This window comes from Canis lupus, chromosome 1 (assembly GCF_048164855.1).
Source record: "Canis lupus baileyi chromosome 1, mCanLup2.hap1, whole genome shotgun sequence".
NCBI classification, from domain to species: domain Eukaryota; kingdom Metazoa; phylum Chordata; class Mammalia; order Carnivora; family Canidae; genus Canis; species Canis lupus.
This window is the reverse complement of record NC_132838.1, coordinates 90,174,712-90,202,086: the sequence shown is the minus strand read 5'-3', so window position 1 is coordinate 90,202,086 and position 27,375 is coordinate 90,174,712. Positions and strand designations below refer to the sequence as shown.

General features: G+C 40.6%; 1 protein-coding gene across 3 annotated transcripts in view; it reads right to left on the bottom strand.

The window, feature by feature from the left end:
- DOCK8 (dedicator of cytokinesis 8) overlaps positions 1 to 27,375 on the bottom strand; it is a 230,588-nt gene that overhangs the window by 160,000 nt on the left and 43,213 nt on the right. For 2 of the 3 annotated variants that reach the window (XM_072839291.1, XM_072839300.1), the window contains exons 2-4: positions 19,539 to 19,641; positions 7,354 to 7,529; positions 4,452 to 4,523 (exon numbers count right to left, since the gene is read on the bottom strand). In XM_072839291.1, coding sequence (XP_072695392.1) covers positions 4,452 to 4,523; positions 7,354 to 7,529; positions 19,539 to 19,641 — 351 coding nt within the window. Of the gene's footprint in view, positions 1 to 4,451; positions 4,524 to 7,353; positions 7,530 to 18,502; positions 18,661 to 19,538; positions 19,642 to 27,375 lie in introns of those variants that run through there. The other variant, XM_072839310.1, reaches the window with a different exon arrangement.

The following is a 27,375-nucleotide window of genomic DNA, read 5'->3' as shown; positions in this document are numbered from 1 at the left end:
CATATTTAATTATATATATAAATATATATATATTTAATTATATTATATCCAGCACTGCCAAGGATATGTGGCGGGGGGGTGAGGGTGGGTGGAGGACAGGGCAGTCTCATACCCAGTTGGTAATGGAATCAATCAATACAGCTTTCCTGAAGAAAAATTTGGTAGTACTTATGAGGATGTGTCATATGCACTGACTCTATTGCTACCCTCAGAAATCCTCACACACACGTGTCAGGACAAGTGTGCACAGATGTCTATTGTGGTATTATTTATAATAGTGAAAAATGGAGACAATTTCAATGTCCATCAATAGAGAAAAATTTGGTAACTTAATGATACATTCCTTTGCCCCTGGAATACCAGGCAGGGAGGGTGATCTCTGGAAAAATGTCAAAGATATTACTGAAAAAAGCATATTTTGTGTGTGTGTGTGTGTGTGTGTGTGTGTGTAGGCAAGACATATACATATTTACACAGGTATAATTACATACTATTTCTGTAAAATGCAAATGTATATACATATCTATATGTATATATATTTGTGAGGGTATGAAAGGAAGCTCTGGAAGTCTACATAGTGATGACCTCCGTGACTAAGAGTGGGTTGAAGAGAAGGGCAGGGAGCAAGTAAGGAGTGAGGCAAGAGACTGCCTCTTATTTAATACACTTCTACATTACTTGATTTCTTTCAAAATAAGTGTGTATTATTTGTCACATAAAATAACAAATTCAAAGGAGAGCTAATTAATCACTAAGCAACAACTGGTCAGCAATGCCTATAAGTGTTCTCCTCCACCTTCCCACTACACTGCTCATGAAGATGCAGAAAATAATGGAAAGTCCAAAAAATGAGCAGACAACTTAATACCTGAATCTGGACAGAATCTCTGTGGATCAGATGGAGTTGGCAAAATGACATGCCATGCTTTATCTCCCCAAAGGGGAACTCAAAGGAAGGCAGACACTTTGTACTTTCCCCCCTGCCAGGACCTGAGCAGTCAAGGTCTCCATAAGCCAGAATCCTGAATGCTCTTTCCTCATTGTAGTGGCTTATGAATGGAGCCACTGCCAGGTTCCACCTGGTTGCACTACTTCACACCAGCAGAAATCCCACCTCCCTTGCCTTTCTCTTTCTACCATCATCCAGCAATGATTAAGAAACAACTCAGATAAAACAACTGAGCTGAAAATGTATGCAGGCTTTGAGATGAAGGGGTCTGGTACTGGATTCTCCCCACAAACGAAATATTACAGGTGCATAAGGGGGCAGAATGATCTCTGGGAGGAGTGTGTGCTAGGAATGTATTTTCATGTTCAGAGTTTCAGATTCAGAGTACCAAAGAATCAAAGAGCAGGTTAGAAAAAGGCGCTTCCTCTCTAAAACACTAGTCAAAGCTTCCAGAAACTGATGATCAGTATCAGAGTTGAATTCTTCCACCTAATTTCTGGGAAAGGAACTGGCCCATTATTCAAGTGTGTGGAGAACAGGACAAATGGCAATTTCCATCCCCAGTATGCTGCCAAAGATAAAATTAAAGCAGGTACCACTTTGTTTTATTGGGGAAAGAGGGGATGACACAAACATTTGCATAAAATAAATATATGGACAATCACTGTTCCTACAGAAGAGATAAAAACAAAGAGGGACACATAAGGAAACAGAACAACAATCAAGTGGCTAATGGTCTGGATTAACATTTAGTCCAAAATCCCCAGTAAATAATATCAGGTTTGTGAATTACATTTTAAGCATGGCAGCAAAAATAGAAATCATAATAGAAAATTATGAATACAGATTTGATTACATAAATAATTCTGAATGTTAAAAAATTATAAGTGATTTTGAAAGACAAGGAACATCCTGTGTTAGGAATTTGTAATAAATGCTAGACAAAGCATCAATATCTCTACCAAATAAAGATAGTCCTAGAGATAAACAAGCCCAATATATTAATAGAGGTGCACAAGTTTCATGAATAAGCAGAACTTGAAGGAAAAATGACAAGTGGGCCAACTAATAAATGGAAAAGCATGCCCAACGTCATAATTTAAAAATGCAAATAAAAGTCTCTTTACAAGTGAAATTGGAAATTTATTAAAAGATAACATCTAATATTCTTGAGGATTCATACACATATTGTTGATAATCTTTCTGATATATTATTCCTAAATCCTTACATTTGTGCATTTCTCCTAGACAGAGAAATTCCTCTTCTGAGGATTTATTCTGAAGGAAAAAAAACCCATAGATGTACACAGGGTATCACTGTATTGGGGTATATAACACTGAAAAACAGGGAATCATGTAAATATTAAAATTGGTTAAATGAACTCTGATGTAAATATATCATGCAACCTTTAAAAATTGGGTTGAGGAAGAATATGTAATAGCAAATAGAGATAATCACTACTTACTGTAGAGACCAAAAGAGCATCACACTACAAAATAGTATTATAATATTATCTAGTTTTTATACAAATACATATACAAATGAATATGATTTGAAGGCTATGTATCAAATGTTAATGGCACTTATCTGTCTATAGTGAAATTGAGTGATTTTTTTCTCCTGTTATTTCTCTATAACCTCTAAAATTTCTAAAATGAGTATTCTGAAAGAGTCCTTGTTTCTTTTAAGTTTGTGCAAAATGGAAAAAAGAATGTTCCAGTGGGAATTGCCATGAGGAATGAAAAAATACAGTGTCCCAAGTAGCAAATAAAAACCAAATGCAGTAAAACGGACCTTTCTATTTATTGTTCCTTCTCAGACTTTTTTAGAATCTTAATATCCAGAAAGTATCTCTTATTATAACATTTAAAAGCTTGAGAACAACTTGTTCAGAATTTTTTTATTTATTACCAGCATAGCATAATCTTCCTTGACTGCCTGGCAAGCTTCATTTTCCATTCATGTTGGAAATTAGAACACATGATGGATTAACATCTAACTTTCCCTTAATTACTTTTTGCAAGCGTGCTTTCTCCTGCTCAGCTATTGAAAATAGTATGCCTACTGACATTCCTCCAAAAAACATCAGCACAAATTCATTGGCACACTTCCAGGAACTGGATAAAACTCAACCCCCTAAATCTTCCACTGTTTATCCCACGGAACAGTAATTCTTACTGGAGTATAAGAGAGGTGAGGAGAGCAGAATTTCAAACTGTTTCTGTCTTGGTAAAGGCTTTCTGATGTTTTTTCTAATGAGGATATGTCCCCAGTGCAGACACTCCCCACCATGCTCCCCAACACATACACATATACAGGTTGAGGATTTTTGTGTGTGTATGAATCTGAGGCCAAGTTTCAATTCATTTATTGTCCCCCTCAACTCCCAAAGAATTCATCTGAGTGGAAATAAACCAAAAAGGCCCTATTCTTTATACTTAAAATGTAACTTTCTCCATGAATAAATGAACTTTGGTAAATCCACAGAGGGGAAATATCAGGGGAAAAAAGAAATGAGCTCTCAAGCTGCAAAAAGACATGAAGAAACAAGGCAAAACTATGGAGTCAGTGAGAAGGTAATTGGTTGCCAGGGAGCAATGAATGTGGGGAGCATAGGAGATTTTTAGGGCAGTGAAACTATTCTATATGATTCTGCAATGGCAGATACATGGCATTATACATTTGTCAAAGTTGTAGGACATAAGACACAAAAGATAAGCCCTAATGTAACCTATGGACTTTAGTTAATAACAAGGTAGTCTCATCAATTCTAACAAATATATCACACTTACGTAAGATCTACCCAAGAAAGAATGAATCAGTCAGAGAAGACTGCCTAAAGAAAAAAGGAAATTTGTCCTGGCCTTGGATCCATAGGCAGGATTTGACAGACAGGTGAAGGAGGGGAGGGCATACCCAGAGGACAACAGCAGGGCCAAGGTGTGAGGTAGGACTAAGCTGGTTTAGGTGGAGGAAATGGTGAGGAAGAGGTGCCAGACCTGGCAGAAAAGAAGTGGATCTGGGAGGTAAGTAAAATACGCTTTAATACATACAGTGGGGGCAGGTTATTAAAGTCCTTCAAAGACAAGCAGACAGAGTTTACCTTTGATACAGTAGGTGGTACAGAGCCTTAGCAGGGGTTTGAATAGGAGGCAAGATCAAGTCAACTCACATTCATTATTCATGAATTCCGTATTTGCAAATTCACCTCCTTGCTAAAATTTATTGCTAACAGTCATGTGGGCACATGTGCGACAAACAAACCAAAACCCAAGCCAAGCCAAGCCAAACCAAACCAAACCAAACCAAAAATTCCCCAAGTCCCAACATGTTAACAATAAGGGGAACCGTTGAGGGGCAGCGTATGAGAACCCCCAGTATTTTCTATTCAATTTTCCTGTAAACCTACCTAAAACTGCACTTGAAAAATTTAATGAAGAAACAATTGTAAAAGTTAACAATATAAGTATACAGGTAAAGAGAAAAGAAAAGTGAACTTACTTTTGGTTCACGATTAGCCATTCCCGAATATAGGTCTGAACACAGTCCCTGACATGAGGGTCCAGTTCAACCCTAATGAGGTGGAAAATGAGATAAAATCATGTTATTACTGGATAAAAACAACACAACACTCCCTTATCATAACCAAGGAGAGCAGCATGATTTCAAATCCATATCAGGTGGGAACGCCAGGGGCATTCCTACCCATTCATCAAGTGTCTGAAGTATTCCTCAGGCAATAGCATTTTTACTTTGAAGAGACAAGCATGTTGGCATTTGATGCTTTGTGGGTTTTCTTTATTATAGAGAATCACGTTAAACTATACCTATCCCTTCAGGGCATTCCAACACCAGACAGGTAGAACTAGCTGTAATCATATACGTAATAAGAAAAATAAGTATAAATACCGATTTCTCACAGGGATAATTTGGGCATATTTTTTGCTCCTGTGTAACCTTGTTAGGACATGCATGTTTCCCTTTTGGAAAGCCATGAAGAAGAACCATTGTCTTAGGCTTTGGGAAGTTGACACCGGGTTTGGTCAGTGATTATCAAATCGGGCAGTCCTTGTCATACCTGCATAAAAGTGTGCCATGGGAAATACTCTCCAAATGTTTCAGAGTCTTAAATCAGAAATAATGCCACATAGTAGCAAAGCTATTTTCTGGTTTTCCAAATTTTTTGGTATTAGAGACGGATGGGTCTAAATACTACATACTAAATATGACTGCCCAAATCCTAGCCCCATCCCTTATTAGCTACGTGGCCTCAGGCTACCTTTCTATGCCTCAGGGTCCTCATCTTAGAGTTCTACTAATAGAGGAGTGCCTCCTTCAGAAAGGATTAACTAGTCATCATGGAAGTATTTAGAAGAGTGTCTGGCACATAGTAAGACCCATGTAGGCTAGTTCATACTTCCAATCCACTTATTATGCACGAGTTACTGATGTAACCACTTTATGCATATTAATTCAGTTAACCCTCCCTTTAAAAAAAAAAATTCAGTTAATTTTCAATCAGCCCCCAAGGGCGTGGGCATACACTATGATTCTCATTTTGCAGAAGAACAAGATGAGAAGGATCTTGCTCAAAGTCACCCAGCACATGGAAAAGCAGGGACTTAAACCCAGGCCTTTCACCTGTGGAATGCAGGCTTTCATTTACCACACTATCAGAGCTCAGCATAAAGTTCTGGGTCAATGGGAATCACCTGTTGTTTACTCTGGTGAGGACGATGATGCCTTCCTGGGTTTTGATTAAAATGGCAGACTTTTTGGCAATGATTGAAATAGCAGAGCTTGTTTTAAAGTCATCAGACAGTCTGAGCTAGCAATTCTGATCACAAGGTAATATTATACTACATTACTGATGCTAAGAAAAAAAAAAAACCTGCCTCTTTAATCAAAGTTCAAAAAATCCTCTCTCTAAATTTAAGTATTTTAAACAGGATCTTCCAAGAGTCTGACCTCATTTGAAAATAATTAAATGAGTAACCATTAATTTCAGACAAAGAAATAATATGAAATGATTCTTTGTCAAAGGTGAAAAAAAGAGACCTTGTCTATATTAAAGGTATGCTTGAATAAATAGGCTGACAATGGGAGGAATATTTCCCACTGTGTGTTTTCTGAGGAGTGAGTATTTCCGAAACGTCTGAGCTGAGCCCATGACAAGCTCTCCTATGTGAATAAGAACTATCAAAACAGGAGAGCCAAGACTCATGATACTACCATATCACTGTCACCCAACATTCTTAAATCATGACGGATGAATATCCAAATCCAGACTAGAATATATCCCACAGTAGTGGGACAGGGGCTGTTTCATGATCTCCTACTGGGGACTTTTTTGGGGGAAGATGACAAGGTTGAAAATATCCAGGAGAGATGTGAATCTTAATTTTGTTTTTAAAATAAATGCAAGGGATCCCTGGGTGGCTCAGCGGTTTAGCGCCTGCCTTTGGCCCAGGGTGTGATGCTGGTGTTCCAGGATCGAGTCCCACATCAGGCTCCCTGCATGGAGCATGCTTCTCCCTCTGCCTGTGTCTCTGCCTCTCTCTCTGTGTCTCTCATGAATAAATATATAAAATCTAAAAACAAAAACAAACAAACAAAAACTTTAAATAAATAAATAAATAAATAAATAAATAAATAAATACAAATAAAAGTTCATCCTCAACTTCTAAAGAGGCATTGCTTTTTATGCCATGGAAGTAACAAGAGTTTCATCAAGAAGTAATTCCATTGTTTGCTACCAAGAGCTAACACATAGACTAGAAACACATAGACTAACCCACCGTAGAAACTCAAGCTCTAAACAGCTATTCACATATTCACTCCACAGAGCTTTCCCGCTGTTTCCTCACTTGGCAAAATATTCTTCAGAGGAAGGAACTTTGCCCTACTGCTCTATTCATGGCAGTTCCCAGCACATAGTAGACACTCAATAAATGTGGGTTGGACTTGTTTGTGACCTGATCCAGTCTTACGTGGAAACAGTTAAAAGGTTTCTGAATCATTTCATGGGTTATTAGTGAAAAACTTGACATTTTTACAAATGGAGAAACTGAGGCCTGTGAGCTCACAGGAGTCACCTGTGGGCACTGAGCTGACACGCAGGGAGTCCAGGCTCTCGGGCCTCCATGGGCACCTCTCCTTGAGGATTCCATATCGTCCCACCTCATCCCTTTAACTGGCTTAATCCCACATGCCTCTTCAAAGCCACTGGTCAGACCATTTTAGAAACTCCCACAGGCGACAGGACCATGGGATCACCCTGCCCACCTTCACCAATCCGAGTACCTTCAGTTTCAAAAGAAGTCCAAAATTCAGGAACCCCCCCTCCTTGCCAATAACAGCCATGACGTCACACTCACGTCTACGTGTTAGGAAAACCATTTACCCTTCCTCCGGCAAGGAGGGCTGCAAGGTGCGACATTCCTTTGGCGTGAACACCACATCTAAGTCGTCCTCGGTGAAGTCTCCCAGCTCCTGGGCGAGCTCCACGTCCAGGCTGTTCAGGTGTGTCATCAGAAGCCCTTCAAAGTCTACTGGCTCCACCGGGTCATAAAACTGAGGCTGGAGAGAGAAAGAGAAGGGAGAGGAGGAGGTCCCCACAAGGTTTCCAGGGAAAGCGCCAAGGCGGCGGGCGGTCGGCGTGTCCCCGGCCCGCCCTTCCCCTCGGCCAGCCCTGGGCTCCAGGGCCCAGCCCGGGGAGCTGTGTCGGAGGGCCTGTCAACCCCAGAAGCAGCGATCCGGAAAGGGGAAGAGACAGCGCGGCAAGTCGGAACACGGTCAGGCACCCAAATCACACCCCAAGGCAGAATTTTTTCGCTGCTTAATTGCATCTTGATGAGGAATCCTGAGGAGATCCAAAATGAGATCACGAGGCTTCACTGAATTTGATCATTTCTCCTGTAAAAGCTCTCTGAGGCCCTGTTTACCCAAATACAGCGAAGCGGCGCATGGAGGCAACATTCCAGAAATCCAGGCAAACTCAGCGCTCCTTCGGTTTAAGCATTCAGGCACCAGGTTTCCTTTGGCCTGACTTACCCTATATGTTGGTTCTTGAAAGCACTTCATAGTCACAGCCCCCAGTGAGCCAGACTTGATGTCACTGACTTCCAGATGCTTCTGGACTCACCCGTGCTGGTCAGGAAGACATTTTCACTGGACTGTAGTTAAATGAGTAAACTAAGGGCAATTGGCTGAGTTTACATATGCCCTTTTATATTTTTTTTAGATTTATTTATTTATGTAAGAAAGAGAGCAGAAGAAGGGGGAGGGCAGAGGGAGAAGCAGACTCCCTGATGAGCAGGGAGTTCAATGTGGGGCTCCATCCCAGAATCCTGGGATCATGACCTGAGCTGAAGGCAGATGCTTAAAAACCAACTGAACCACCCAGATGCCCCTATACTCCCCTTTTAAAGGATTGTTTTGTTTTGCTTTTCAACTATACACAGTGGGGAAGGGGGAGAACAAATGAAATGACAGAAGTTGATGATAATTTGAAATAGAATTTTCTATGGTGGATAAAATAAAAGGTTGGCAATTAAGCAAATATTCTTTTCTTGTCTGTGAAATCCCAAAACAGGAACCGTCGCCTTTAGGAAGCAAAAGATTCAGATCGAGTGGAGTTGTAGAATAATGAGAATACCAGCAGCTCTGTGGGGCTCATTTAGGGCAGGCTATTTGGAATCAGCAGCCCAAGGAGGTACTGTTCTCTGCTCCCTCTCCCTCCCCCGACCATGGACCAATAAAACAAGCACTTCAGATTCCTGACTTGTACCGCCTCATGTGAAACAAGGCCAGACCCAAGGGAAATGCTAACAAAACCGGTTTTTCACCGCCCTGAAACCATACACCAGACTAGATGTGAGGGCTCCTGGCTGGACAGGAGCAAAGTGCCGCTGCTTATGAGGCAAAGGACACAAAATCAGAGAAGGTAGGTGTGGCTTGCCCTGCCTCCTCCCACCCTCGCCATCCCTGCTAGTGGTGGAGATGGGAGTGATGCCCTGGGGCCCAAGGACAAAGCCAAAAAGCCAAGAACCGAGTCAACATGGGCCCTCCTTCTTCTCCGAGATTCTTGAAGGTGGCTAGCTGACATAATGTCTTGTCCTTATAGGGTGCCTCTCAAAATGAAGGGATGGACCAGCCGGATACCAGCCTGTGCAGCATCCAGAGCGGGGACAGAGTTTGCAAAAGGACCTCACTGGCCTCTGCCAGAGTAAATGACAGGCACTATCTATGCAGACCTGCATAAGACCAACTAACTTCAAAGGAGAAAGTGGATTTTCCCATCTCTTACCATAACCCAGTACAGAGAGTTCAGAGTCAAGAACTGAAATAGAAAACTACATTTTTGGGGTGCCTGGGTGGCTGAGTGGTTGAGCATCTGCCTTTGACTCAGGGCGTGATCCAGAGCCCTGGGATCGAGTTCTGCATCGGGCTCCCCACAGGAAGCCTGCTTCTCCCTCTGCCTATGTCTCTGCCTCTCTCTGTGTGTCTCTCATGAATAAATAAATAGCAACTTCAAACAAAAAAAAAAAGGAAAGGAAACTGCATATTTTGCCTACCCAATCTTATTACTGACAAGTCAATACCCATTAAGCTAATAATTATTGAGCACTTACTTTGTGCCAAGAAACTGGTTAGGTCATTATATACATTATGTCATGTAATCCTCACTAGAGCCTTTAAGATCCACACTCTCATTATCCTCATTTTATAGATGAAGACACTGAAGGCTAGAGATTTGATCATTTGCCCACATGAAGTAAGCCCTCTGGAATTCACACCTAGGCAGGCTCATGTTCTTAACCACAATAGTTGTGCTTTCTCTTGCAGGTATTTTAGGGAATCTGTACTTCCAGAAATAATTAAAACACAAGGCAGTGTGTTTGGAAGTGAGTGAAAACTGCAATGACCACTACCCACAAGTTCCACTCTGTGTTTCTCATGAGGCCAGTTGCTCACAGTAATAACATAAAGTAATTAATTAATCAAAGTAATAACAACTGTACATTTATTATAAAGAATATCAATTCCTCATGCCAAGGCACTTTCAATAAATACTTAAAAATTATGTTGAAACACAGCTTGAAGCATTGCGACACTAGCATGGATCTCTAGTAAGTCCAGCCGATGTATTCTACTTGTCATGACCCTGAAATCCAAAGCTACAAACGATGACAAACCTAGCTGACAGCACCACCTGTCACCTACAGGAAAGGCTGGTCCAAGGACCTGGGTGATGAGGATAGATGACTCCCTCCTCTGGCAACGATGTGCTGAGTGTCTGCTGAATGCCAGTCACTGAGCTGAGGGGGCAGGGATACAGAAGAGTACAGGTATCTCCTTTCAAGCATCTCTCCCCAGATCTCTAGTCATCCATGAGATGGTGAAGCTTGCCACACTCTCATAAGTAAATAATGCTATCTTTGAGGAGGGGAGCCATGATATAGGACACAGTATCCTCACTGTGCACTAATCGTGGGGCAATGTGTCAAGTACAATCGATACCCAAGATTGATCATAAAGTCAAACTCTCGAGGTCAGCATATATTTCAGGACTGAGTAGACTCTAAACACCAACCATATGATAGAACTATTGAGTGTGGTTCCAGCACGACAGACAAGGCTGGCATTTGGCTAGTGTCCCCTACTCTCTCTAGGCTGAATCAGAGGAAACTGTCCATTCCTAAAGTGATGTAAACTAGGCTTGCTTTTGGCAAGTGGGTGGAGACCCCAAGGACTGTTACCAGGGCCTCCGAGGAGGTTGTTCCTCTTGCAAATTCAGATAATAACTAGGAACCAAAAGAGATATCTCTTTTCTAAACTCTCTCAAGTCTTAATCTCAAGAAGAGGTTTTATTATGAGGTAATCAACACATACCCACAAACACATACACTATACTGATCTACTGATAAGCAAAGGGAAGAAATAATTATTGAAGAGAATTGCCGCGGTATTTTATTTTGTTGGGGGCTGAAGTCTGAGCACAGGGTTGAGGGGGATGGTCTAATATCCATCCTTAAGGCAGTACTGGAGCTCTCGGTAACTCAAAAGCCAAACACAAAAATTAACTATTTTGTTTTCTCTGCTGTTGAGCTGTACATATGGCCTACTAATCGGTGAAGACCCAAGACTAGATTAAATGGTATAATCCAAAGTAATTCCAAGAAGGTGCCCTTATCCCATGAATTACCACACTGCCACCATCACTTGTTAAAGTAATAGAAGAAAAAACTCCAAATAACCAAAATAGAAACAAACAAATGAACAGAAAAAAACTTAAAAGACAACAAAAACACTTAAGACTACAAATGATCCTAAATTAGGTTTTATCTATCCTGATTGTCAAGTCACCTAGGCTGAACTATATTCCCCATATTTACTTCCTAGTATGTTTCTAGTCTGAGTGGGCTACACGATTTTTCTCTTCCTACAGTCATTTTGAAGCATACATACACCTTCTACTGACACAATCAAACACTTAGGTGCTGCTGTTGAAGGGATATTACTAATATAATTAAAGTCCCCTACCTAATCAGTTGACTTTAAGTCACGCTAAAGGAGACTCCCCTAAGTGGCCTGACTTACTCAGGTGGATGCTGTCTTAATCAGTTGAAGGACTCCAGGCTTGAACTCCTGTCTATGGAGTTCTGGCTTGCTTGGGATCTTGCCTTCCTGATTGTTCTGTGGACCTACTTAGCCGGCCACCATCAATGGGTAAGCCATTTCTCTACAATCAGCTCCTAAATATCTGTGCAAATGAATCTCTTCCTGGTTCCACTGCTCTGACCAAACCTGGACTAATCCATCTACTTCCATTCATTCAACAAATACCCCCTGAGTTCCTACGGTGGACTAGCACTAGGTGGGAGACACAGTCACTGCCCCAAAGCAACTTCCAACACTTCCTTAGTGAACACTTGCACAGTCTTCCTTTTTGGCTACTTTTTCCAGAGGCCTCATCAACAGAAGACTAGAAATTACACAAAAAGATTATAAACACCCTAAGTGCTTCAATTATTCACAGCCAGATATCCATTTTTTAATTAAGGGAGTTTGAGCTTTTCCTTGTCCCCTAACGCACATCAAAGGCTAGTTCTGCTGACATGAATTAGATGCAATTTGTTCTGAAACTGACAGTTCCTACAGCACCAGAACCATATCTGATTAAAATGAATCTATGTCACTCCTAGCACAGTGTAGTATTCAGAGAGCACACTGACTGATAGCAGATTCAAATAGCAAATCTGGATATTTCACAAATAAGGATGCTGAAGGACACCTGGTTGGCTCAGTGGTTGAGCGTCTGCCTTTGGCTCGGGTCATGATCCCAGGGTACTGGGATCGAGCCCCATATTAGGCTCCCTGCAGGGAGTCTGCTTCTCCCTCTGCCTGTGTCTCTGCCTCTCTCTGTGTGTGTCTCTCTGTGTCTCTCATGAATAAATAAAATCTTCAAAAAAAAATAAGGATGCTGAAAAACAGAGAGGTTGACTTGATCCAAATCACACAGGCAATCCCAAGGGTCCTTCGTTATATAGCATGGGGTGGGGGGTGTAGTATGCTTCACTCTGCTCTATGTGAGGCTTGGGGAGAGGAATGACATCTCCAGGTGTACTGGCCTTGTAACCTCACGTGTGTTCACCCTTATGGAATCTACTTGGCTGTTTGTGAGAAATGTCTTGTCAGTCACCCAACACCTCCTTGTTGCCATATTCAATGGTCACTGCTCAGTCCTGGTTTAGCTACAGTACTGGATACAGTTAATCACTCCCTCTTTCTTGCAACACTTCATTCAGATGGAGGGAGACCCAGTCTCTGAAAGTCCATGTACCAGGAAACCCCTCCATACAGAACAAATTGGAATGGTTGGTCATTCTACCTTTGGAACATCACTTTTTCTAGGTTTTCCTCCTACGCTGGATACAGTGCACCAGGATTCAGTCCTAAAATGTCTTTACTTCTCAATCTGCATTCACTCTCATATGAGCTCATCCACTCCCAGGGCTTTAAATACCATTTTTAAAAATTACAAATGTATATCTTTACCCCGAAATCCAGGTTGACTTTTCCAAGTACACCCAAACATCACCATCTGGTGCTCTAATAGGACTCTCAGACCCAACAAATTCAAAACGAATTCTTACTTTTCCTGCCAATCTTTCTCTCCATATCCCCTAAGTCTTGGCATCTCGGGAGTGGCAATTCCATTCTGCCAGCTTCCCAGGGCAAAAACTTCAGAGTTAATGTTGCTTTCCCTCTTTCTCTTATGCCTTACATATTGTTCATCGGAAAATCTTACCCACTTTACTTCTGAAATATATTCAGCATCCAACCTTCTCACCTTCTCTACTGGCATCACTCTATACCTGAAGACACATTTGTAACTCTATTCCAGAGTTATTGTGACAACTTTGTAATGCCCTCCCCACCCCAGTCTACTCTCCACATAGCAACCAGAGTGATCCTTATAAAAATAACTCTGTAAGCCACCTTTATAAAAAAAGTCAGATCATGCCTGGCTTCTGGCTCAATGCTTCCTGAGACTTCCCATCTTAATCAGAGTAAGAGCCAAAGTTCTTCTGTGGTCTCTGAGGCCTAGGACCCAGCCGTGCTTTCCTTTGATCATCTCCTCTGCAACTGCACCCTCTGCTCAGCTCATACTCCACTTCCTTGCTGTCGCTGGAGCATACCACATACTCTTATCTTGGGGACTTTGCACTTGCTGCTCCTTCCTCCTAGAATACTCTTCCTTCAGATACCTGTCAAGTTCATGCAGAATTCTTCCCCAAGTGTCTCCTTTCCAATAGACACCCAAATAGCTCATCTTCTATGTCACCCTCTATCCTCTTTTTCTCCTCTATTCTTCAAGGTGCTTAATTCCCCTTGATACAGTCTACATTCACTTATTTGTCTATGTCTCCCCTTATAGATGTAGGTTCCATGAGGCTAGACCCTTCGTTGTATTCATTATCATATCCTCACCTCTTAAAGCAATGCCTGGCACAGAGTGAAGCCCAATACATATTTCTGGAAAGATGAAAGAAAGGAAGGATGGAAGGAAGGAGGGAATACTCAAGACAATCCTCTCAGCCCTCTACTATATTTAAGTAAACAGAACTGAAGACAGTAAGGTTCTGCTTCAGTGATTTAAAAGTAATTCATGGCTTAGATTAAACGATGCTTCCCTGCTTCTACCAATGGCAATCTTCTACTGGTACCAATGAGTAGAAGATGTTGACATGCCATTATGGGCATCAATCTATTTTTACCAAGATACTCTAATTTCCCTGCTTTTCAATGGTAGTAATGAAACTCCTGCTCTGCACACAGGCTGCCACCCTGTCATTTTATGTTCCACTGTGAATCTGCATGAAAACTATATTGAGATCTTCATTTCCATCATATCCCCTCAAGGGAAATCAATAAAACCGAAGGACAGCCCAACTCCTTGAAAGATGAAGCACAAAAGATGAACAGCATCAGAAAAATTTTAAAGAACCATATTGATCAAGTTATCTAACATTTAGGTCATCCTTGGTAGTAAAATAAAAAGGCTGCTTTATTGCACAGAAGCTTAAACATATTATTAAAAAAACACCTTCTAAGGCATGAGACTTTTTATTTTTTACATAAATGTTACACACAAACATGTCATGTAACCATGGTGTTTAGGATGTGGCCTTTTACAACCTTTGCTTCAGCAAGAACTGTTACATTCCAGCTGATCCATTCCATTCCACTTCAAAACTTTTCTATTCTCATTTTTAAAAACAGAATTTTTCCCTCTATGAAAATGTAGGTTAAGGTTATTAACCACATATGGTGTCTCAAATTCTCCTTTCTACCCTAGGATAGAAATCCCAACCTTTTCTTCTCTTGTATTTCACTCTCCCTTCAACTTTGAATAATCAGAAAATAGTTTTAGTATTTTACTCTTTCATTTTAATGAAGACATCAAATATACAGTCATTTGCCTGTTTAGATGGTTGGCATTAGAGGGTGTCTGATCAACCTGTCCATGTGGCTGTGACAATGGAGGATGCCAAAGCCAATGGGCAATGCTACAAACAGGTTAGTCTACACACAAGGCCATGCTCTTTGGCGCTTGTCACAAAAGACTCTGACAGGAGTGTCAAAGAGACCCAGAGCAAGTCTACCATCATATCACCAGGTCTAAAAAAGCCAACTCAAAATGGTCAGTCCTCTTCATATTCAAGAATGCAACACCTAAAATTATTTTACCTCTTTGAAAACATACATACATCACAGCTAACATTTACAAGTAGAGTTAAAAAACAAAAATCCAATAAAACCACACACACACACCCCAAACACACCCTTCCTCTCATTTGATTGATCAGATTTACAACAGAAGCCACTATATTTACATAAGGATATATCCATAGGGTTAACAAGTGGTCCTTGCCTACCACATTTTCTGAAATTCAGAGCAATCAAGACAATAAAAGAAACTACCTTTTTTCATGTTTTTTCTCTCTATTTGGAATACTTCTAGGGTCTCTAAACAATCCTCAATCTGGATCACATGCTAGAATCCCAGGGAACTATAACACACTGATACCTAGGCTCCAACCCTTAGAGATTCTGATTTAATTGTTCTCTGGTTAGCCTAGCCACAGATATTTCTAAAGGTCCTGGATGATTCTAATGTGCAGCCAGGGCTAAGAACCGTCCTTTAAGTCTTCTCAGCCTCCCCCCAGAAAGCTTTTACCACCTCTTGAACACCAACCATGCTTAAAGATGATATAGACCCACTGTATCATCTGTCCCCTCAAGTAGACCACAAGGCCTTTCATTGCTGAAACCACTCTGGCCACCCTTTAATCTCCCACAGTGTCTCCAGTACATGGACAACAGTGCCAAACATGTGGACTGTGCCACTTGCCACTGATTACACAACATCTATGATACCATTCTATTAAACCCTAGTGAGGGGAGCACTGTTACACCAACATTGCAAATGAAAAAGCTGAAGCCTTCACAGAGGTTAACTTGCTCCAGGTTATATACCTAATCAGTGGCAGTAATGCTTCACCCCAGATCCTTCTGATGAGTTTTTGTAGAAAAAAATATGTAAAAAAAATATGTGATTATTTTTAATGATTTATTATAAACAAAAAGTAAATTTTATGATACAGTGCAACTTTTTGCAACACAAAAATTCTATTCATATACACAAATTCATGAAGCAGGCATGTTAACTTCAAGCAAAATGAGGTCCACTTAGGCTTGTGGTCAACTTTTTTTTTTTTTTTTTTTAATTTTTATTTATTTATGATAGTCACAGAGAGAGAGAGAGAGGCAGAGACATAGGCAGAGGGAGAAGCAGGCTCCATGCACCGGGAGCCCGACATGGGATTCGATCCCGGGTCTCCAGGATCGCGCCCTGGGCCAAAGGCAGGCGCTAAACCGCTGCGCCACCCAGGGATCCCCATTGTGGTCAACTTCTTACCTCTTGCAAAACAGCAAACATAATTGATTATTTTGTTTTGTTTTGTTTTTTAGATTTTTATTTATTTATTTGAGAGAGAGAGAGAGAGTGCACGTGTGAGTAGGGGGAGGGGCAAAGGGAGAGAATCTTAAACAGACCCAGAGCTGAGCCTGGAACTCAATGAGGGACTCAATCTCACAACCCTGAGATCATTCCCTAAACCAAAACCAAAAGTCAGGTGCTCAACCAACTGAGCCACCCAAGCGCCCTACTGATGGGATTTTAAATAACTTGGCACCATTAAATACTTGTAAAAATTAAACAGCCATTTGTATCAGCATGTGGGGTTGTTGCAATGGATAGCGTATAAAGACAGCGTATAAAGGTAAGGGAAACAAAGGTCAAAATGCACTTGGTCTTACTTTTCAATTGTCCAAAATAATACAATGAACAGCCTAGAGCTTTAAGCATTTAAGAGCTTAGAGCATTTAAGAGAAGTTGTGTTTTTTTGTTGTTGTTGTTGTTGTTTTTTTTTTTTTTAATTTTTATTTATTTATGATAGTCACAGAGAGAGAGAGAGAGAGGCAGAGACACAGGCAGAGGGAGAAGCAGGCTCCATGCACCGGGAGCCTGACGTGGGATTCGATCCCGGGTCTCCAGGATCGCGCCCTGGGCCAAAGGCAGGCGCTAAACCACTGCGCCACCCAGGGATCCCCTGTTGTTGTTTTTTTTTAAAGCTACTTTAGCTTGAAGATCTTTAGATGATAAGCTACTTCTCTGCCTTGGCGGGAATGAATCTTGCTGAAATGTCCCATTATCTTCCTATGAAATGAACTTTTTTTTTTTTTTTTTAAGGTAAAGGGGAATCACCATTAAGTTGATGATGTCTGTTGGAGGAACCTTTATTCAGGTTGATGACTCAGAGGAAAGAACAGCTACTTCACTGTGACATTACCGCCCAGTACCAAGTAAACGTTAGCGTGGTTTCCTAGGCAGGCTGTGTGTTTTCAAAGGGGGAATTAAAATCAGGCATCCTGGCTCCCTCACGCCTCCCTCATGCCTCCTGTTCCTCATGCAGTTAACAAGAAGGAACAGGGGCAGCAGGATGTGCTGAAATTGGACTCGGGATCTGGGAAGAGAGATTCAGGAGCTAACCCAGAATACTAAGAGTCATATATTTTAAAGGCTATTCATTGGCAAATAGAACCAGGAATAAATTATGACACGTAGGAACACATGATTCTTTAAGAGCTAAACGCAGTTGCTTATTTTTGCTACTTCTCTGATACCTTCTGTTACAAGATGGGTAGTTAAGCCCCATGTTAACTTGACTACCTAGCAAATGAAGAAATGCATCAAAATGATCACTTTTGTGAAAACCTACCGATGAGGTGGCAAAACAGCCAAAAGAACAGCTGTAGATAGTAAGCAATTTTTTTTTTCTTTGTGACTTTAAAAAATTTACAGCTGCAGCATAAAAGTCAAAGCTGGTGTGTAGAGAAGGGTTAAAGTTTGCTCGCTAAACTTCCTTAAAGCCTCTTAATTAAATGATGTCCACACTGTTTCTCAAGACAGCAACTGCAGGAAGCTACAGTCTTAATTTACCAACAAGCAAGACACCAAACCCCACCTCCTTAACTTTTTTGAAATATGAATATATATCTGCTCACTTTTTAACTGAATTTTGCATCGTTTGGAATACAATTTGAGTCAGGAATTTTTTTTTTAAGTTTTTTCCCCCCTTGGTTTTCAATGAAATATAGATCAGCACCAAATTAAACAAAAAAAACATAGCTAATATCTCTTAGTCTAAAGGTTATCTAGTGTATCTGAAAGCACAGATATTAGGCATTTAATGTGCTTTTATATATAATCTGCAATTTTGAGACAGTAAAAGTACAAACAAAAAGGGCAGTCTAGCAAGCCACTGAAGTCATAGATGGGTTTTATTTTGTTTTGTTTAAGAAATGTCATTACCTTGTGCAGTAAAAGGTGCTACACATTTTTTACTACTACTATTTTATCAATGACCCAACACACAAAATTATCCTACTGAAACAACCACACATCACTCCAGTAAACATACCTTGAAAAGATACACAGTTACGCGGCGTGTAAATTGTTACAGGAGGCAAGATGGCGGCAACAGGAAGCCAAGTGGAAGGTTACCAAACTTCGAAGAGCAGAAGTGGTTTTGAAGTAATAAGTGAGAAATGAAAAAAAAAAAAATAACCTAACCTCCCCAAGATAACCACTAGAACAAGCAAGAAAGCACCGCTGTGCTTTGTGTGAGGAAGTGAGTACAGCAAGGGCTGCAGGCTCCACAAAGGAAGTGAATACTCACTTCTGGTTTTACAAATCATCTCATTTAAGTCAGGTTTATTCCACCTGACATATGTCTGGCATTCAGTCCTCAAATACTATAACACATAATGTGCACCCAATGGCCGGTGTTAATATAAAAATATAAACTATGTTCCACTTCAAAGGGGAGTGTGTTTCAAAAATGAAGGTCTGCCCTGTGATTCCAATTATATGAAGTTCCAGGTAAGGCAAAATTGTGACAGAAGTGGAGCAGTGATTGCCTTGGATTGTAGGCTGGATGAAGAGATTGTTCCATACCTTGATTGAGCAGAAGTTAAATGACTAGAAATTGGCCAAATTCACCAAACTGTACATGTAAAATGAGTGAATTTATTGTATCTGAATTATACTTCCAAGAAAACAATTTTTTAAAAATGAAGGTTTCTAACTTGGCTTTTCAGATTGGGGATATATTTTTCCCAGTAAAAGCCTATTACAAACGATAGTAAGGTTCCAGGCCACTCTCCCTCCCCCAAAATATGAATCCTAATTTGGGTAAAATCAAGTAGCCTGTTTGCCCACTAAAGCCTGAGACTTTAGAACCACAGCCCTGGAGGGGGCCACACTTCATTCTAAGATCACATTGAAGGAGGAAGAGAAGAAATAGTCTGGTGTCACAGGCAGGCATGGCATTAGGAAGTGGTGGTTGGAGGTGTAAGGTGGCAGTGGAAAAGCTAAGGAAAATTGGGAAGCAAAAGCGTATGCTGTGCATTTCTGCCCTTGACCATTCTCTAAGCAGACCTGTAACTCATACTTACTAGTTGAAGAGAGGGGAAGCCAGAGGTACTTATGCTCTGTCGATGGTACTGGCCAAGGTTTGGCGGGAGAGTGAACTGTTTCCTTATTTCCGCTGAAGAATACCTTGGGTAAAACACAAACATCTAAATGAAGTGGTTATTTTTAACAAATCATCACAATTATAGATACAATCTTTGGTATCATGTTATAAAACTCATGCCCTGGCTGGGTAATTGGCAGAACAAATATGTCCTCCGTGGCCTATGAATGAACATTGTAGCTTTTGTCTGATAGTATATACTCTTGAAAAGCTCGTAAAGGCCCAGACACCTACAACCAACCATGCCTGCTGGAAGGGTAAATGTATGACGCAGAGGAAGAGTTTGAGGCCCAAGGAAAGAGTCAGGGCACTTGGATCCTTCTTCCCAAGCCATTCAGAGACATTGTTTCTGCATGAGGAGATCTGTTCTTTGATCCAGATATCCTCCATGCTGCCATTTTGATCCAGCCATTCTCATTTTAAGCAGTTGAACTCTTCTGGCCAGCTGCCCGCTATGATAAAACACTCTAGAGAACTATTCTATGAACACTTCCACCTCCTTGCAGGCACCTTAGATGCTACTTAAAATTCCAAGGACTGTACTTTTTCCAAACTGCTCCCGATAGAGTGAGCCTTCGAGTCATCCGTATCACAGAGCCATTGTCCCCTCAGCCAACATCGTTGGTAGCTGGAAACCAGTTACGTGAAAGTTGTTCTCCATTGTCTACTCACACCTACTGTCATGAGCTGTTGAACAGGGAAACCCTGGCTTACAAGCAGATTGACTTTGAGGTACTCATGTGTTAGTCATTTGTTTGAAGCTCAGAATACATTTTCTCATGTCACATTTCTCTTTTGATCTCATTTGTTGGTGGGAAGATTCTTAGGCTAATTCACAAAAATGTATTTAAAGCACAGTGAGACCGCTATATAGTATAACTAGACACTAACAGACATTTATTGAAGATCAAATGAGATAATATATTTGAAACATGCTGTGCATCCAACAAAGGGCTATATAAATTTTTAATTATAATTTTAAAGTATAATATTTGAGTATTATAAATAAAGCTCATTATATTTTCTCCATTATAATGTGTACTAAGGCATAATTATTCATTACCTTCATGATAAGGTTTCTGACATGGTCTGCTTGGCTCCCAAATGTGGCAATGTGGCACTTCTAGAGAAGCAGAAAGTCTGCTCAGGTCCTTCCAATCTGAGAGCACCCTAATGTTCTTCCAAGAGTCATACACTCATGCTGTACATTGTCTAGGCATAATTACAAAGTAAAGGGGGCGGGCACATAACCCAACACAGGACAATGATCTCTCCTTCCCATGATTCTGAATGATGAATGGATAAAAGGATGGAAGAAAATGGCTGGAGCACATTTATGCCAGGGATACTGCCCCTACATGACAATGCAGTGGAGTGTGAAACACCCCAGGAAGTGAAAGCAGGCCATACTACCTGTATTCCTGAATTTCCTGAGATATTGTCCTTGTTTAATTTTTTTAAGTCTAAGAACATACCAGGATAAGAAGTATTCTATTATCCACTGGGGAAATGCAACTGCATGAGCTGCCACTGCACAATGACTAGGATGGCTATAGCAGAAAGGATGGGCAATAACAGGTATTGGTGAGGATAGAGAAACTGGAGCATCACGCATTATTAGCCAGAATGTAAAATTGTGCAAGCACTTTGAAAAATAGTCTAGTGGGATCCCTGGGTGGCGCAGTGGTTTAGCGCCTGCCTTTGACCCAGGGCGCGATCCTGGAGACCTGGGATCGAATCCCATGTCGGGCTCCCGGTGCATGGAGCCTGCTTCTCCCTCTGCCTCTGTCTCTGCCTCTCTCTCTCTCTCTCTCTGTGATGTTATTATCATAAATAAATTTAAAAAAAATTAAAGAAAAAAGAAAAAAAATGAAAAATAGTCTGGTAATTCCTCAAAAAGTTAAACATGGTGTTCCCATATATATCCCAGCAATTCCACTCCTAGGTGTATATCTGAGAGAGATGAAAACATACCTTCATATAAAAATTTATACATGAATGTTTATAGCAGCATTATTCATAATAGAAAAGTGGAAACAACCCAAATGTCTATCAACTGCTGCATGGATAAGCAAAATGTGGCCCATCATGCAATGGAATATTATTGAGCAATAAAAAAGAAGTAATGCTATAAATGACAACATGGATGCACCTCAAAAACATCATGTGAATTGAAATGAGTTAAACCCAAAGACCACATATTTTATTAGTCCTTATATGAAATTTCCAGAACAAGAAAATTTATAGAGACAGAATGTAGATGAGTAGTTGCCTAGCACTGGGCCTTGGAGGCAAATGAGGAGTGACTGCTAATGGGAGGAGGGTTTTTTTTTGGGGAGGGTGATGAAAATGTTTTAAAATTGATTGTGATGATGGAAGCACAATTCTATGAATATATTAAGAATTAGCGACCTGCACATGTTAAAAATGGGTTAACTGTGTGGTATGTGAATTATTTCTAAATAAAGCTGATATAGATACAGATATAAATACAGATGTGTATAAGTATCCTAAAGACACAAGAGTGAAGGCAAAAATTACTTAATTTAATGGAACAGCCAGGAATGGAGAAAAAGTTTCAGAATTTGCTTTCAAGTACTCAATAGGCTGATTTTCATTACAAGTTGAACAATCATCAATTTTTAAAAACCAACAGATTAGACCACTGTCCATATCCAAAGGCCCATCTTGCATGAACACACTGTATCTTGTGTTTGGCACCAAAGGAACCCAACACAGCATGGTGATCACTTATCTGCTTACTTAGGGAGATGACCATAGACATGGAGGGAAAAGACAACCAAGCAAAGATCCTTCGCTATGACCTGGATGCCTTCTGACAGATATGACTCACTGCTCCTGAGACTTCTGCCCTCAGGTCTTCTCCACATGATTTAGTCTCCTGGTCATTCTGAAGCTCTTCCTGCCATAGACCAGAGGCATCTACCTGAAATGGGAATACCTAAAAAGGTTCAAGAAAGGAGTGGTATAGTAAGAGAGTCAAAGAAAGGAAGCAGGGACAGATGCTTGCTTTCATTTTGAAGCAAAATCTGTTGTCCTGTGCCAAAACCCCAATATTTTTTTCAGCATGCAATCAGAATGTTCCTGCTCTTCAATCTTTCCTTAAATGGGGTCAGGCGGGATTTCTGTTGCAATTCTCCACATCAGTTTCCTAATTCGGAGCCATACAACTGATCCTCTTCCCTGACAGTCGAGCCTGATCCTATTTCCTATGCCTACAGGATCACTTCTATGGAATGCAATTAAACACATCCTTTCAAAACCGTCAAATATGGAGATGAATTCTTTGTCCCTAAAACGAAAATAGCGAACTGTCCCATAAGGAAAAGAACTTATATTGTTTAAAGAAAGTCAAAATTAAGTCTCTCTGGAGATGTCCTACACACATATTAAACCAGCAAAAATAAGCTAGAATGACAAAATCACATGTTGGTCAAACTGTGAGAAAATCGGCATGCCCCACACCCCGGTGGGACCCCACAGGGTGGTATATTGGTTCAGTGCCTCTGGAAAGCAACACTGTAATACACAACAAGAACTATAAAACTATCATTACTTTGTAATGTAATCATTTAGCTTTGGAGAATATGCCCTATGGGATTCATACAAACATATAATTTGAGCAGAAATGAGTATAAGAACTCTGTGTATGGTGGTGAATAATTGAAAATAACCATAGCACTTAATGTGAGGGAGAGCCCCCAGTAAATAACAGCAAATAGGTGAAATAGGATTTTCCCACTTAAAATAAATATATGAATTAGGTTCACCCATGGAAAGGTACATACCAAAAAGTTACAAGTGAAAAGTAACGTAAGGAGCTGAATAGAAATGACTAACAGTATATGTGTAAATACACCACAAGGATCAGAAATCCTCTCAGTAGTTATATAAAGTAGCTTAATAACTACCTCATTCAGCTCTTTCTGATGTAAAGTTGCCTAAGTTCATCATTCAAAAAAAAAGTGTATACATATAAAGTAGCACGCAGGCACAGGTGCACTTCTTGAGAATAATTTAAATTCTGTGAATTTCAGCTATTAAGTTAGTGATAGGGAACTTCATTCTCAAGAGCACCTAGCACCCCAGAGTCAAAATCAACCCTCTTCATCTCTACATTGACCATAGTGAAGGGGAAAGCCTGTCTACACAGATGGGAGAATTCAGCCCAGGGAAGGGGTCATACAGACTTGGTGTCCACACAGGTAGTGATTGCATATGGCTCTTATTTCCTCTGTAATTGAGTCTCAGACCAAATTCAACATGTCTAAGATAACTTTCATGATGCTAGATTTATATTATGATGATATTTCCTTGATGAGCTAAGCCACTCTTCTAGTAACTCAAAATGTTTTAAAATATTTTCTTTTTTTTTAAGATTTTACTTATTTATTCATGAGAGACAGAGAGAGAGAGAGAGAGAGACAGAGAGAGAGAGGCAGAGACATAGGTAGAGGGAGAAGCAGGCTCCCTGTGGGGAGCCTGATGCGGGACTGGATCCCAGGACCCCGGGATCACTATGTGAGCCAAAAAGGCAGACATTCAATCACTGAGCCACTCAAGTGCCCCTAAAATATTATTTTCTTTATTTCTACAAATCAAACTGGGAGGGAGCCCTGGGATTTGTTTAAAGCATTGGTACTTGGGATGCCTGGGTGGCTCGGCAGTTGGGTGGTTGCCTTTGGCTCAGGTCATGATCCCAGGACCGGGATCGAGTCCTGCATCGGGCTCCTGGTTGGAGTCTGCTTCTCTGTCTGCCTGCCTCTTTCTCTCTCTCTCTCTCCGTCTCTCATGAATGAATGAATAGATCTTAAAAAATAAAGTGTTGGTACTCCTACTCAGGAGTCAGAATACAAGGGGATAGGTAGCAAAGCTCTTTTTTTATTCAGATGGACAGATAATTGTGATACAGTTGGGACTAAGTACCAGTGGAACTAATGATGCAGCTTATGCTGCTAATAAGTGTGGCCTATGGATCATATACATCAAATTATCAACTGCTTAATAAAATCTAGATTCCTAGACCCTACCCCCATCCTGAAACAGCATCTCTTATGACATGGCCTGGAAAACTGCATGTTTAGCCAGAAACTCCAGGGGATTTTTATGTCAGTAAAGATTTGCTAATAGTGCAAGACTATGAGAGAGTATTAGTTCATTCATTCATTTATAAAACATCAAGGGCACAGAAGTGCCAGACTCTCTGGCAAGTGCTAGAGATTAAAGTCCAAGGCAATATTGTTGCCCCTTCTGGAGGCAAAGGCCAGTGGGTGAGGGAGAGGAAGACAGATGGATAATGGAATAAATGATTTTAATACAACATGATAAATATTATAATAAAAAATGTGATCATGCCTTGTGAGCAAAGAGGAGGGAGTTGGTAATTGAGCTTAGGAATGCTTAGGAGGCTTCTGAAACAAAAGGACTGTTGAACCAGGGTGCCTGGGTGGCTAAGTTGGTTAAACATCCAACTTCTGATTTCGGCCCAGGTCATGATCTCAGGGTCATGAGATTGAGCCCCGTATTGGGCTCTGCACTGCGCATGGAGCCTGCTTAAAATTCCCTCTGTCCCTCTCTCTCTCTCTCTCTCTCTCTCTCTCTCCCCCCACCTCTGCCCCTCCCCTCCTATAAAAGAGGACTTTCTAACCACACTTTGGGAAAAAAAGAAAAAAAAGAAGAAGACGGAACAGACCTGATGGAAAACAGCATTTTGTTTGTTTGATTTCACCATCTCATGACATCTAAACATTAGGTTTCTGTGCTCCTACTTCAAGTATTTTAACTATCAGGCTGCCCCATTTCTTTACAATAAATGTAGCCATTTGCCAGCTGTTTGAGTTCAAGTATATTAGTTAACCAGGCTGAGTCTTAGTTTCATTACGTGTGAAATGAAAGGGCTGGACTATCTGATTCCTTGGATACCTTTCCAGCTGGAACTGGCAAAGATGCTCAAGAATCTCCAAGTGGAACTGTTAGCACCATGATCTACACCAGCAGCTGTGCCAGGAAACTACATAGCCCCAGAAGGCTTCTTTCTGGCTTTCATCCCTAAAAGAAAATTCTTTCACTATATGCTGGATGGCCAGCAGCCAAAATGGTTGGAAGAATTTTAAAACTGATTCAAGAAAAAACCATGTTAATAAGTATTTAAAAGGGCTTAGGGCTTTCCTGAATGTGACACGTTTTAAACAATCGTGAAATCGTTCACTATTGGTGGGATAAAGAAAAGCAAACATGTAATGTACTCTTAGTAACTAACAACTGACTTAGTAACTAACAGACCACTCAACAAATATGAGTGTAAAGTACGTGGCTAGTAATAAATACTAATTATAGACATTCATGGATGGCACATACACATATATGGCCATAGGCACATGGTGTAATCAAACCTTGCAAAATAACAATTGTTCAGGACCAGAAATGATTTGCACCAAGTAAGCAATGAGTGTTATTCCCCAAACTTCCTGAAGTATAAGGTTAGGGCAGTGCAGTATAACAGCAATAATAAAGATTTTTAAATTTACTGTATTTAGAAAAACCATCTCTGAATGATGTAAATAAGCCAGGGTTGGATCACAGTGCATGGCAAGGATAAAGTCTGGAAACACAGCTGGCTCAAGAGTGAGTAGTTCCTGGAGTTGACCACATTAAAACGATCTAAGGTGGAGCGCCTGGGTAGATCAGTTGACTTGGCCTCTGACTCCTGGTTTCATCTCAGGTCATGATCTCGGGGTCATGGGATCAAGCCCCATGTTGGGTTCCATGCTCCGCTGGCCTTGGAGTCTGCTAGTCCTTCTCCCTCTTCTCCTCTCTGCTTTCTCTCTCTCTCTCTCTCAGATAAATAAATAAAATCTTAAAAAAAAAAAAAGAATCTAAGGCTTTTCCTGAGATGTATCCTCAGATACTTTTAGTAAAGTGCACCTTTATATTTTTATTTTTTGTTTGTTTTTTGGGGTTTTTTTGAGTAATCTCTATACCCAGTGTGGGGCTGGAAGTCATGAATGACCACAAGATCAAGAGATGCATGCTCTGGTGACATGAACATGATAGAAGCACCTGGGTGGCTCAGTGGCTGAGTGTCTGCCTTCAGCTCAGGTCATGATCCCAGGTCCTGGGATTGAGTCCCGCATCAGGCTCTCTGTAGGTAGCCTGCTTCTCCCTCTGCCTATGTCTGTGCCTCTCATGAATAAATAAATTATCTTTTAAAAAGAGCACTTTTAAATTTAAAAGACTGTAAAGGGATCCCTGGGTGGCGCAGCGGTTTGGCGCCTACCTTTGGCCCAGGGCGCGATCCTGGAGACCCGGGATCGAATCCCACATCAGGCTCCTGGTGCATGGAGCCTGCTTCTCCCTCTGCCTGTGTCTCTGCCTCTCTCTCTCTCTCTCTCTGTGACTATCATAAATAAATAAAAATTAAAAAAAAAAGACTGTAAAAATCAATAGCCAAAGCAAATGTTATATATACATTATGTGTATAATGCAATATATATAATATTATTATCATATGTGTATATAACTCCATGCCAACATATACATCCACATTTTGAGCCATGCAGTTTGGAGTAAATTCCTCAGAGTTCATCACCTGGGGCTTCATAATAGATATTTCAGGTTTCAAAATTTCTCATATTTTCCATCTCTTCTCGTAAAAGGACATGCCCTAAACATACAATTTTTATAAAGATGATTCAACAGGTGGAAACATGACTACAAAGAGAAGTTTGCCACTTACT